This window comes from Leopardus geoffroyi, chromosome X (assembly GCF_018350155.1).
Source record: "Leopardus geoffroyi isolate Oge1 chromosome X, O.geoffroyi_Oge1_pat1.0, whole genome shotgun sequence".
In the NCBI taxonomy this organism is placed as follows: Eukaryota; Metazoa; Chordata; class Mammalia; order Carnivora; family Felidae; genus Leopardus; species Leopardus geoffroyi.
Genome location: NC_059343.1, coordinates 47,018,283 through 47,032,870, shown reverse-complemented (window position 1 = coordinate 47,032,870; position 14,588 = coordinate 47,018,283). Strand labels below are relative to the sequence as shown.

Genomic DNA, 14,588 nt, shown 5'->3' with positions numbered 1-14,588 from the left:
TCCCTCTCTTCCTAGGGAATTCCCAGAGGAAGCACCAACCTCACCAGGAACTTTTCCTGAGTATGTGAGGGCCTCATTGACTTCAGGTGCTCCAAGGGGTTGTTAGACTGGAAGAGAAGCAGGATCTGCTGAGGCCTTTGCTCTTGGAACCCTACATAGCTCATGGCCATTCTGACTCAGTCTTGTGTCTTTCTCTGGCTTAGTGAAAAAACGCCGTGTATCTTCGAAAGGGCATGATACACACAAGGGGAAGCCAGTGAAGACCGGAAGTCCTACATTCATTAGAGAGCTCCGGAGTAGGACCTTTGACAGGTGAGGGTTGGTGAATGCCAGGGCTCTGGGAGGCTAGGATTCGTTTCTTCCCAACTTTGCCACTGGCTGTCTCATTAGATGCCTCCCCCATTTAGGAATGTTCCCTCTGGGAAGAATCTTCTGTTTTAGTCATTTTTCTAAGAAACATTGTTAGAGTTTCATCCTACATGCGGAGTACATTAAGGTCCACTTGTAAAAACTTTTGTTAGATTGGGAGGCAGTTTTCACCTGTTAGAGGATATTTGCATGCACCCAAGGAATGCTTCAACTAGGAGTCTAAAGATCAAAAAGTTTAATTCTCTCATTGTAGACAAGAGGAAACTCTTTTTAAAAATAAAAAAAAAATACGTTCTGTCATGTATTTCTTTTAAATAAAAAAAGTTTTCTCCCTTTTAATGTGTTTTTTAAAATTGTTTAATTTTTATTTTAAAATTAAACTCTGTGCCCAACTTGGGGCTTGAACTCACAACCCTGAGATTAAGAGTCACATGCCCTACTGACTGAGCCAGCCAGGTGGTTTATTTTTACCTTTTAAAAATATTAAAATGAGCTTATTAAAAAGAAGTTCCTTACACAAAAATAATGAATTAGAAAAAGTAATGAATAAAGCACTCACTTTTGCTTGGTTTTTAATTCATGCAACCATTTTCAGCTTTCTTGTAATTGAAATGTTACTTAGAATTATGTGTTTCTTCACCTTAATATCTTTTGATTTGTTTGTTCAGAGGCAGTGAGTCTCCTTTCTGTCCCAGACCCCTCAGATCCCTTCTTTAGTCAACAAGTTTCTTGTACATTCTTCCAGAAATAGGTTTTACTTACATAAATGTGTGTGTGTGTGTGTATCCTACTTTTCTAAAAAAAGCATAAATACACTCAGTGTTCTTCATCTTGCTTTTTTTAAAACCTAAATTATATATCTTGGAGCTCAGTCCATACCAGCACATACTGGTGGTTTTCATTCTTTTTCATGGATGTTTACTATTCCATTGTATGGATATTTATTTATTTATTTAACCAATCCTCTATTGATGTACACTTAAATTGATTCTAGTATTTTGCTGTTAGAAAAAAATGATGCAGTGAATGTCTTTGTACTTTTTTGCATATGTGGATTAAGTATACGTGTAGATTTACTAACTAAAAGTGAAATTGTAAGACTAACGATTATCTGCTTTAAAAATGTTTATAAAGGTTGCCAACTTGTTTCCAAAGTGACTGTACCATTTCTTATTCCCACTAGATAGTGTGTGAGGATGGCTGTTTCCCTATATCCTGGCCAACACTGTTTATTATCAAACTCTTTGCCTTTCTGATAAGATAAAATATGAAATGTTTCCACTTGCATCTAGTTATGAAGAAGGCACATATTTTTGAGCCTTTGTAAGTCATCTTTATTTCTCTGTTTATTTCCTGCTTATTTGACAATTTTTCTATTGGGTTACTGCCCATTTTTTACTGATTTATAATAGATTTTCTTACAGAAAATTTTATTTAAGCATTTATTTGTTGAAGTATAATTAACATACAGTATTATATTAGTTTCAGCTATATAATATAATGATTTAGCAATTCTATCCATTACTTAGTTCTCATGATCCACATATGAGTAAAATCATATGATATTTGTCTTTTTATATCTGACTTATTTCACTTAGTATTATACTCTCTAGGACCATCCATGTTGTTGCAGATGGCAAGATCTGATTCTTTTTATGGCCAAGAAATATTCCATTGTATATATATACCACATCTTCTGTATCCATTCAGTAATATTCCATCATATATATATATACCACATCTTTTGTATCCATTCATCTATGCAGGGACATTTGGGTTGCTTCTGTATATTAGATATTGTAAATAAGGCTACATTAAATAATGAGATTATCACCTTATAACTGTCAGAATGGTGAGAATAAGAAAGACAAGAAATGACAGGTGTTACAGAGGATGTAGAGAAAAAGGAACCCTTGTACACTGTTGGTGGGAATGCAAACTCGTGTAGCCACTGTGGAAAACAGTATGGAGGTTCCTCAAATAATTAAAGATAGAAATTTTTTATGATCCAGTAATTCTACTACTGGGTATTTACCCAAAGAACATGAAAACATGAATTCAAAAAGGTATATTCACCCCTATATTTCCTTGTAGGAAATTTTAATTTTTATGTAGTTAAATTTATTTATTGCTATTTTTAATGACTAGTGGGCCTTGTCTCTCCCATATTTTTTCTACTATATGGCTTCATTTTTTCAAGTTTTTATTTAAATTCTAGTTAGTTAACATATTGTAAAATTGGTTTAAGGTGTAAAATTTAGTGATTTATCACTTATATATAACACTCAGTGCTCATCACAAGTGCCCCTCCTTAATATCCATCACCCATTTACCCCACCCCCCACCCACATCCCACATGCACCTCTCTCCTTCAACCCTCAGTTTTCTATAGTTAAGGGTCTCTTATGGATTGCTTCCCTCTCTTTTTTTCCCCCTTCCTTCCCATATGTTCATCTGTTTAGTTTCTTAAATTCCACATATAAATGGAATCATATGTTATTTATCTTTCTCTGACTACTTTGCTTAGCATAATACACTCTAGCTTCATCCGCATCATTGCAAATGACAAAATTTCATTCCTTTTTTTTTTAATTTTTGTTTTTACATTTATTTATTTTTGAGAAACAGTGAGACAAAGCATGAGCGGGGGAGGGGCAGAGAGAGAAGGAGACACAGAATCCAAAGCAGGCTCCAGACTCTGAGTAAGTGGTCAGCACAGAGCCTGATGTGGGGCTGGAACCCACGAACTGTGAGATCATGACCTGAGCTGAAGTTGGGCCCTCAACCAACTGAGCCACCCAGGCGCCCCTTCTTTTTTTTTTTAATTTTATATATTTTGAGAAAGAAAGAGATCACTCATGCCTGTGAGCAGGGGAGGAGGAGGAAGAGAAGGAGGAAGGAGGAAGGGAGAGAGAGAGAGAGATTGAGAGAGAGAGGGAGAGAGAGAGAGAGAGAGAGAGAGAGAGAGAGAGAGAATCTCAAGCAGGCTCTGCACTGTCAACACAGAGTCCAATGTGGTGCTCAATCTTGCGATCTGTGAGATCATGACCTGAGCCAAAATCAAGAGTAGGATGCTTAACTGACTGAGCCACCTAGGCACCCCAAGATTTCATTTTTTTTTTGATGGCTGAGTAATATTTCACTGTATATATACACCATTGTATATATACACCACATCCTCTTTATCGATTCATCAGTCGATAGACTTTTGAGCTTTTTCCATAGTTTGGCTATTGGTGATAATGCTGCTATAAACATCGGGGTGCATATAACCCTTCGAATCAATATTTTTGTGTATTTTGGGTAAATAGCTAGTAGTGCAATTGCTGGGTCATAGGGTAGTTCTATTTTTTATTTTTTTAAGGAACCTCCATACTGTTTTCCAGAGTAGCTGCACAAGTTTGCATTCCCCCCCAACAGTGTAAGAAGGTTCCCCTTTCTCTAAATCCTCACCAACATCTGTTGTTTCCTGTTTCTATTTAGCCATTCTGACAGGTGTGAGGTGGTATCTCATTTAGTTTTGATTTGTATCTCCCTGATGATGAGTTATGTTGAGCATCTTTTCTTGTGTCTATTAGCCACCTATATGTCTTCTTCGGAAAAATGAACAAAACTAAAAGGCAGCCTGTGGAATGGGAGAAGATATTTGCAAATGATTTATCTGATAAAGGATTAGCATCCAAAATCTATAAAGAACTTCTCAAACTCAACACCCCAAAAATAAATAATCCAGTTAAGAAATGGACAGAAGACATGAACATTTTTCCAAAGAAGACATACAGATGGCTTCATTTTTTTTTCAATTTAAATGTTGATCTATCTAGAATTATGTAAAGAGAAAGATAGACATTGAGCTTAATATTTTTCCAGTTGCTTGTTCCAACACAACTTGGTCAAATAGTCCATCTTCCTCCAACATGATTTAAAAAAATAAAAACTCCTGTTTTCTAGTTAATTACATACATGTGTTGAGAAATTGGTTGTAAAAATTGTTTTTTTAATCAGTCTTTTATTTTTTATTTTTTATTTATGTTAATTCCAGTATAGTTAACATACAGTGTTCTGTTAGTTTCAGGTGTACAGTATAGTGATTCACCAATTGTATACATTACTCAGTGGTCTTCAAGATAAGTGTACTCTTAAACCCCCTTCACCTATTTCCCCCATCCCCCCCACTTACTTCCCCTCTGATAACCATGTTTATTCTCTGTAGTTAAGAATCTGTTTTTTGATTTGTCTCTTTATTTTTCCTTTGTTTGTTTTCTTAAATTCCACATATAAGTAAAATCATCTGGTATTTGTCGTTTTCTGACTAACTTACTTCACTTAGCATTATACTCTGTAGTTCTGTCCATGTTGTTGCAAATGGTAAGATTTCATTCTTTTTTATGGCTGAATAATATTCCAATGTGTGTATGTATATATATATATATATATATATATATATATATATATATGCCATTATATGTATGTACGTGTGTGTGTATACACACACACACACACACACACATCTTCTTTATCCATTCATCAATTGATGGACATTTAGGTTGCTTCCATAATTTGACTATTGTAAATAATGCTGCAATAAAATAGGGGTACATATTATCTTTTCAAATTAGTGTTTTCATATTCTTTGGGTAAGTACCCAGTAGTGTGATTACTAGATCATATGGTAGTTCTGTTTTTATTTTTTTGAGGAACCTCCATACCGTTTTTCACAGTGGCTGCACCACTTTGCATTCCCGCCAACAGTACATGAGGGTTCCAGTTTGCCCACATCCTCGCCAACACTTGTTTCTTGTGTTTTTGATTTCAGCCATTCTGACGGGTATGAGGTGATATCTCATTGTAGTTTGGATTTGCATTTCCCTGGTGATGAGTGACGTTGAACATCTTTTCATGTGTCTATTGGCCGTGTGTATGCCCTCTTTGGAGAAGTGTCTGTTCATGTCTTCTGCCCATTTTTAAATTGGATTACTTGCATTTTTTTTGTGTGTGTTGAGTGTGTAAGTTCTTTATATATTTTGGATACTAACCCTTTATTGGATATGTCATTTGCAAATCAGTCTTTTTTTATTTGCCAGTGTTTTAAATGGGTGACCCTGCTCTGGGTTAGAGTAAATTAACTAAAATTGCAGATACATCTTTTCTTTCTGGGCAGGTTATTGACTGATTTCTTCTTTTGCCATTCAGAGAAGAGTATGCTATTAACAAGATATCCTTGGGTTAGCTCCCCACCTCTGCCAGTGACCTGGTTTCTTACCTTGGATAAGTCATTTCTTCCCTGGCACGTGAGGTATATGTCATTAGTTTACAGTCCACATTAAGGTCTGCTCAGGAAGGCCCCACCCCTTGGGTGAATGGCAGCATCAAGTGAAGCCTTTAGTGTCAGTGCCTCTGGGGCTCAGGCTTTCTCTCATGTGGCCCACAGCTCAGATGAAGTGATTCTGAAGCCCACTGGAAGTCAGCTGACTGTGGAATTCTTGGAGGAGAATAGCTTCAGTGTGCCCATCCTAGTCTTGAAGAAGGATGGATTGGGGATGACGCTGCCTTCACCATCATTCACTGTGAGGGACGTGGAACACTATGTTGGTAAGAAAGATGAACTATCCTAACTGTGACATCATTCACTCCCATCAAGACCAGTGACCCTTTGCTTCCAGTCTACCTTTGCATTTCTTTTCTAGCCATCTTGGGAATATGAGGTAAAGTGCTTTGCCCGGAGTCAGTCTTTCGCAAAACTAGAACCAAAATCCTGGTTTTCTTTTCCTCCTTAATAGGCCCCGAGCCCCCAGGCTGAGCCCCACTTTTTTTTTTTTTACCAGGGAAATTCCAGGGATCATGGGAGTCTCCCTTCTTTTTTTTTTTTTTTTAATTTTTTTTTAACCTTTTTATTTATTTTTGAGACAGAGAGAAACAGAGCATGAATGGGGAGGGGCAGAGAGAGAGGGAGACACAGAATCGGAAGCAGGCTCCAGGCTCCGAGCCATCAGCCCAGAGCCCGACGCGGGGCTCGAACTCACTGACCGCGAGATCGTGACCTGAGCTGAAGTCGGACGCTTAACCGACTGAGCCACCCAGGCGCCCCAGGAATCTCCCTTCTTTTGAGATAAGAAAGCCTCTGATTTTTGCCCTCATGTGCCAGTTGTCTTCTGGGCATTAAATTTCGGGGATAGGAAGAGAAGTGAGGGAATAGGCCCAGGCATGTGGATTGTATCATGAGTGAGACTGTATGTCAGGCAGTTGTGTTACTCTAATAGGCCTGGACCCAGCACATTGGTGTAAGGAGAGCGTGAGGGATTCCTACATACATACATACATACAAATACAGTGTGTGCGGTGAGAAGTTTTGAGTGTCAGTCCATTCTAGGTACAGGTGAAGGGGGGAGGGAGGCTTCCCCGGTCCCTGAGACCACTTGGTGCAGAATCTATCTTTTTATTCTAGGTTCTGACAAAGAGATTGATGTGATTGATGTGACCCGCCAGGCTGACTGCAAGATGAAGCTTGGTGATTTTGTGAAATACTACTATAGTGGGAAGAGGGAGAAAGTCCTCAATGTCATTAGTTTGGAATTCTCTGATACCAGGTAGGAGGAGCAGGGGTAAGTAAAAAACCTAACAAAGTCCCTGGAACTTGTGATATACTGAGTCTAAGTGTTCCTTTTTCCCTTCCTCTTGGTAGTTTCTTCCTTTGGGATGATGACCTGGTTTATACTTCCTAGGGTAGCTGTTCCCATTATAACAACCAAATTGTATTTCTCTTCTACAGTTTCTAACATTGGATAGATTATACAGTAGCTATTTTAATTAATTTTTGTCTCCAAGACCCAGGACAGCTTTCTTAGACTTTTTTTTTTTTTTTTTTTTTTTTGGTATTTAGATTGTGGTGCGGTCACTATTTAATTCCCAGTATAGGTCCTCTGTCCCTGGAAATAGATTTACTGAATTACCCCCAAGTAGTTTCTCTAAGGGTAAGGTTACTTAGATATAAAAGAAAAAAGAGCTTTTTATAACCTTTAAATGATTCTATCTGGACTCCTGCACTCAGTAGATACATGTAGTCTTCTCTGTGCTCAGAAATGTGGGAAATTTCCCAAATTGTAACATATCTTTTTGCACTTAGAAAACTTATTGTCTGATTATGTACTTTTTTAACTTTTAATTTTGACATAATTATAGATTTACAGGAAGTTGCAAAAATCTGTACAGGTTGTCCTGTGTATTCTTCAACCAGTTTCCATCAATGGCAACATTTTAAATAACTATACAATATTAAAATCCTTGCTGTTGGTATTAACATCAGAGTTAACAACCTGAGGGTTTTTTTTTAAAGCTGTGTTTGTTTGTATCTCACTTCATCTTGAAAGGCTATTTGAGGTAGCTTACAGAGATACAGAGAGGAAAGAATAGACAAAACTGGCACAAAAGGAAAATAAAAGTGGAGAAATAGTATGCATCTGGTGGGTAATCTGCACACAAAATGCGTGTATGAGTGTCTGGATAGTTGTTAGAGAAGGACTGTAGCGTTTTCAGTCAATTTCCTGAAAGTAAGGACAAGGAAGGAGTGCAATATCATAAGGTTTGTGGTTTTAGGTAAGATAAAAACAACCAGATATTGGGGAGAAACACTACCTGAAACTGAGCCCTTGAAAGGTTTCTCTAATGGTTCCTCATAAAGAAGACATTAAGACATGGGGACAGTACAATAACTGTTATTGACTCCGTGCCAAGTGAGTGGACCTGGGTGAAGGGAGTTATGAGCATTTTGTGGAGGAAATGACCTCCTTTGACTGGGGAATGCTGTGGAGCTGGGACTTGGGACTTCTAGAGCTGAGTGGAATGAGGATGCTGACCAGACTTATAGAAATAAGTATCCTGTGTGCCCTTGGGGATCCTGTGGAAAGGACTTCTTTGTCTTATTTGACTCTCACTGGGATGGGGAGCATTTTATTCAGGCTTTAATCTTTAATTCCCAATCAGCTGACGTCTGTTCTCCACCCCTTCCTTGCTAGGCTTTCTAACCTTGTGGAGACTCCCAAGATTGTTCGGAAGCTCTCATGGGTGGAGAACTTGTGGCCAGAGGAGTGTATATTTGAGAGGCCCAATGTGCAAAAGTACTGCCTCATGAGTGTGCGGGATAGCTATACAGACTTTCACATTGACTTTGGTGGCACCTCGGTCTGGTACCATGTGCTCAAGGTAGGAGTGAATGTGGCTTCTAGAGGCAGCCTGGCCTTGGGCCGCCCTCTTTGTTTCACGTGGCAGCACAGAAGAGGCTGCTGAGGTCTACCTGCCTCCCAGATTCTGTTTGGGTGACATTTCCATATAACTACTCTATCAGGGTTGGGCACTAAGTGGATATGCCATATAAACTGTCTCTACAGTTTTGATGCTTAACATTTTTTTGAATAACAGCAGATGCCTAAGGTTTTCTGGCTGTTAATTGAACCAATCTATACTCCTATGACTATGTATGGAAATGTTCATATTTACTGCAGATTCTTGGTAACATGAGAAACTTCCCATCCCCCGTCCTTATTGAGGTATAATTTATACACCATAAAATTAATCTGTTCTAAATGTATAGTTTGATGAGTTTTGACATTGTATGTAGTTGCATAACTGCCACCACCAAGATAGAGCATATATATAACAAGTTTTTTTTTAATGTTTATTTATTTATTTTGAGAGAGAGACCATGTGCAACAAGTAGGGGAGGGTCAGAGAGATAGAGAGAGAGAGAATCCCAAGCAGGCTTTGCACTGTCAGCACAGAGCCCGATGTGGGGCTTGATCTCACGAAACGTGAGATCATGACCTGAGCTGAAACTAAGAGTTGGACACTTAACCAATTGAGCCACCCAGGTGCCCATGACAGGTTTTTTTTTTTTTTAATGTTAGCCTTCCTATGGGTAGTTTCCCTTTTAGTGATTGTTTCAATTTTGTAATTAGCGTATTGATTATCAGTGACTATGAAGGATTTTTAAAGTCTGGAAAACAATTTTTTTTTAATCTTTATTTTTGGGAGAGAGAGAGACAGAGACAGAGACAGAGACAGACAAGAGAGCAAGTGGGAGACGAACAGAGAGAGAGGGAGACACGGTATCCGAAGTAGACTCCAGGCTGTCAGCACGGAGCCCAACCCAGGGCTTGAACTCATGAACCGTGAGTTCATGACCTGAGCTGAAGTCAGATGCTTAACTGACTGAGCCACCCAGGCGCCCCTGGAAAACAAATTTCTTAAGTAATTTTGATTCTTTTCCACCATCATACTATTTATTTTTCTTATCAGAAATGCCAAGGAAAGAGCAGAAGACTTGGATATGGCTCTTGTCCAAATGATCACAAATCCTAAACTAGTTGTTTCCACTGGTTTATCATGAAATTGGAGCATGTAAATCACTGCTATGCAAATGTTAGATTTAACTTTTTCATTTTAAAATAATTCCTTTTTTTATAGAAAAATTGCAAAAATGGTAGGAAGAATGCCTGTGTGCCCTTCACTTAGATTCCCCAAATGTTACATTTTATTATATTCATTCTATAAAGCAAACATGATAAAATAGTTCTATATATATATATTTTTTTTTTTTCTGAGACATTTGAGAGTAGTTGCAGACATGTGTCCCTTTATCTTATAATTCAGTGCATATTTCTTGAAAATAAGGGCATTCTCGTATATAACTGCAGTATAGTTATCAAAATCAGAAAATCAATATTGATAGGATACTGTTATCTAATCTACAGATCTGAATGAAATTTCTCCAATTGTGCAATAGATAATTTCTAGTGTTATTGCTCTTCTACATTGAAATTTATTATCAGGAAATATTGGTTAAACTAATCAGCTGTAGGTTGAGGATATTTTTGTGCTGGTGGGCTTTTATTTCTTTTCAACCAAATAATCTGATGATTGTCTAGGCAAAACATAATTAGGAAATAAAATGTTTTTCCAACAGATAATCGCCTAACATATAATCTTTTAGAAGTCCTTGGGCAGTTACTGAACTTTTAAACTTTTATTAGCTTTGATTGCAGGTGTGAGAAGGAACACTCTCTGTAAATGGCATTTAAAGGCAAATTCAATTTTCTCATCAGTAATGTGGCCTTAAATTCTCCTACGGCTAGTAGTATTGATCTACTCATCTATAGAGGCCATTTTTCATTTGACTTTGTATCTAAAGTAGAAGCTTTTGGTGTATATTTGTCCTAAGTTGAACAATTTTGTTTGGAATGCCCTTTCCAAATCATTTTTTGTCAATCTTACAGAGGCTCAAAAGCACAAAGTACAAAAGGAGCTTTTGAAGTTTTCCAAATCCACATAAAAATGATTACTGGATGGGTTTGGGGGAGAATCTGTCATATTATGTGGTCTTGGAGCATGGGAAAGAAAATATCCTTTTGGAGACCCTCTGGAGGATTTTTATGGAAATTGTTGATATTTTTGGCACCTAAACCTGTTTTGTTTCAGGGTGAGAAGATCTTCTACCTGATCCGCCCAACAAATGCCAATCTGACTCTCTTTGAGTGCTGGAGCAGCTCCTCTAACCAGAATGAGATGTTTTTTGGGGACCAGGTGGACAAGTGCTATAAATGTTCCGTGAAGCAAGGACAGACACTTTTCATTCCTACAGGTCTTCCCTGGGCCCCCTCTGGGAGGGTTTCAGGAGGGCTGGAAGAGGAAGGGAGGTTGTGGTACCAGAGGTAGACCCTTCCTATAATATATTGATCCGATTATGTGGGAAAACCCTCTCATATCAGCTGATGACTCAGAATTGGACCTTAAGAAAATGCATGTGATGGCTAGTAGGCAGCATAGTTCCTTGGGGAGATTGCAGGTGGGAAGGTACAGGAAGAGGTTGATGGACCTCTTGCACTGGGCTATGCCAACTTGGTGGACAGGTAGAGAATAGGTCTCTCAGCCCCATGGCTCTAGGAATAGTGACTGGGAGGCTGGCATTGCAGTCTATAAATCAGAATTATCTGGGGTGGGGGTGGGGCTTCCCCCCCCCCCCCCCAAACAATACATGCCTAGGCTTTACCCCTAGCATTATGGATTTTTAGGTCTGGGGTGGGATCTGAGTGTATGTTTTGAAAAAGTGCCCCCAGTTTTCTCAATTTGGGGAAGTTGACATCTTTACCATGTTGTCTTTGATGAACCCAGTATGTCTTTCCATTTATTTAGATCCTCCTTGATTTCTTTTCTTTTAGTTTTTTAATGTTTATTTCTTTTTGAGAGAGACAGAATGCAAGCAGGGGAGGGGCAGAAAGAGAGGGAGACACAGAATCCAAAGCAGGCTCCGGGCTCTGAGCTGTCAGCACAGAGCCTGACACAGGGCTCAAACTCACAAACTGTGAGATTAAGACCTGAGCCAAAGTCAGACGCATAACCAACTGAGCCACTTCAGGTGCTCCTTCCTTGATTTCTTAAACTTCATTCTTTGATTTCAGAATTAATGTTAAGTTTTCTCAAACCTTTGGTAGAATTCTCTAGTGCAGTCACATGGACCTGGAGATTTCTTTTGTAGGGAAGTTTTTAATTAACATTCAATTTCCTTAAACTTTAGTAGGTTATTCAAATTATCTGTTTCATATTGGGTGAGCTATGGTAGTTTGTGCTTTTCAAGGAATTGGTCCATTTTATCTAAGTTGTCAAATTTATGTATGCAGAGTTGTTGATTGTATTTTCTTATTATCCTTTTGATGTCTTCCAAGTCTCTAGTGATATCCTCTGTTTCTTTTTTTTTTAATTTTTTATGTTTATTCATTTTGAGAGAGAGAGCAGGGAGAGGGGAGAGAGAGAGAGAGAGAGAGAGAGAGAGAGAGAGAGAGAGAGAATATCCCAAGCAGGCTCTGAGCTGCCAGCACAGAGTCCACCTTGGGGCTTGATCCCACTACTGTGAAATCATGACCTGAGCTGAAACCAAGAGTAAGATGCTCAACTGACTGAGCCACCCAGACACCCTGATATCCTTGGTTTCATTCCTGGTATTAGTTTTTTGGGCCTTTTCTTATTCTGTGTCAATCTGATGGAGGTTTGTCAATTTTTCAAACTTTTTAAAGAAACATTTTCTGTCTCAATTGATTTTTTTCTGTTTATGTTTTCAGCTTCATTGATTTCTGCTTTTATCTTTGTTTTTCCTTCCTTCTGCTTGCTGTGGGTTTATTTTGCTCCTTCCAGTCTTGAGACAAGAGCTTAGATTATTGATTTCAGACCTTACCTCTTTTGTAATGTAAGCATTTGGTGCTGTAAGTTTCCCCTTCAGCACTGATTTAGCTGTGTCATATATTTTGATATGTTCAGTTTTCATTTTCATTTAGTTAAGTGTACTTTTCAAAAAAATTGGTATATAACACACACCATAAAACTTACCATGTTAAAGAGTGCAGTTAAGTTTAAAAAATATATCCACAATGTCGTGCAGCCATCACCACTATGTAATACCGGAAAATTTTCATCACTTCAAAAAGAAATCCTGTACTCATTAACAGTTACTCCCCATTCCTTCCACTCCTCCTCTCACCCCTGTCAACCCACTTTTGTCCGTTCTTTGTATATGGATTTGCCTCTTCTATTTCATACAAATAGAACTGTTCAATATGTGGTCCTTTGTGTCTGGCTTTTTCACTCTGCAAAATATTTTCAGGGTTCATCCAAGTTATAGCATTTGTTAGTACTTAGTCTTTATTTTTTATTTATTTATTTATTTATTTTTTTTAAATTGTTTTTTTCCAACGTTTATTTATTTTTGGGACAGAGTGAGACAGAGCATGAACGGGGGAGGGGCAGAGAGAGAGGGAGACCCAGAATCGGAAACAGGCTCCAGGCTCTGAGCCATCAGCCCAGAGCCCGATGCGGGGCTCGAACTCCCAGACCGCGAGATCGTGACCTGGCTGAAGTCGGACGCTCAACCGACTGCGCCACCCAGGCGCCCCTAGTACTTAGTCTTTAAATGGCTGAACAATATTCTACTGCATGGATATACCACATATTGTTTATCCTTTCATCATCTTATAGGCGTTTGTGTTGTTTTAAGTTTTTTTTTTAATTTATGTTTATTTTTTGAGAGAGAGCAAGAGAGAGTGCAAGCTGGGGAGAGTCAGAGAGAGAGGGAAAGATAAATCCCAAGCACGCTCCATGCTTTCAGCACAGGACCCGATGTGGGGCTCACTCCCACAAACTATAAGATAATGACCTGAGCCGAAACCAAGAGTTGGACGCTTAACTGACTGAGCTACCCAGGCGCCCCCACTTTTTGACTATAATGAATAATGCTGCTATGAATGATCATGTGCAAAGTTTTGTGTTAATGTATATTTTCAGTTCTCTTGGGTGCATACCTAAGAAAGGAATTGCTGAGTCATATGTTAGCTCTGTTTTAACTTTTGAGGAATTACCAAACTGTTCTCTAAAGTACCTAACACCATTTTACATTCCCACTAGCAATTTATAAGGGTCTCAATTTTTCCACATCCTCCTCAACACTTGTTCTTGTCTGTCTTTGCGACTATAGCCATCCTAGTGCATGTGAAGTGGTATCTCATTGAGATTTTATTTTATTTTTTATTTTTTTAATGTTTATTTTTGAGAAAGTGAGACAGAGCGTGAGCAGGGGAGGGGCAGAGAGACAGGGAGACACAGAATCTGAAGCAGGCTCCAGACTCAGCTGTCAGCACAGACCCCGATGCAGGGCTTGAACCCACAAACTGTAAGATCATGACGCCAAAGTCGGATGCTTAACCGACAGAGCCACCCAGGCACCCCTCACTGAGATTTTAATTTGTATTTCCCTAATGATTGTTGATGTCAAACATTTTTTCATGTGCTTATTAGACATTTGTATATCTTTTTATGGAGTAGAATCTATTCAGAACTTTTGCCCAATTTTTGATTAGGTAATTTGTCTTTTTATTGTTGTGTTGTAAGAGTTTTTTTAATATATATTTTGGATATTGTACCTTATCTGATATGTAATTTAAAAATATTTTCTCTCTGGGGGTTGTCTTTTCAGTTTCATTATAGTGTCCTAGAAAGAACAAAAGTCCAGTTTATCTACTTTTTTCTTTATTTGCTTGTGTTTTCGATGTCGTATCTAAGAGACCATTGCCTAATTCATAGTTTAAGGTCATGAAGATTTACACCTGTGTTCTAAGAGCTTTATAGTTTTAGTTATTTACATTTAGGTCTTTTATCCATTTCAAGTCAACTTCTGTATATGA

At 38.3% G+C, this 14,588-nt stretch overlaps 1 protein-coding gene across 4 annotated transcripts in view; it reads left to right on the top strand.

Annotated features, from left to right (window-relative positions):
- Positions 1 to 14,588, top strand: part of PHF8 (PHD finger protein 8) — a 90,459-nt gene that overhangs the window by 22,364 nt on the left and 53,507 nt on the right. For all 4 annotated transcript variants that reach the window (XM_045473084.1, XM_045473083.1, XM_045473087.1 and 1 more), the window contains 5 exons: positions 204 to 312; positions 5,801 to 5,961; positions 6,815 to 6,956; positions 8,382 to 8,568; positions 10,840 to 11,002. In XM_045473084.1, coding sequence (XP_045329040.1) covers positions 204 to 312; positions 5,801 to 5,961; positions 6,815 to 6,956; positions 8,382 to 8,568; positions 10,840 to 11,002 — 762 coding nt within the window. The remainder of the gene's footprint in view (positions 1 to 203; positions 313 to 5,800; positions 5,962 to 6,814; positions 6,957 to 8,381; positions 8,569 to 10,839; positions 11,003 to 14,588) is intronic.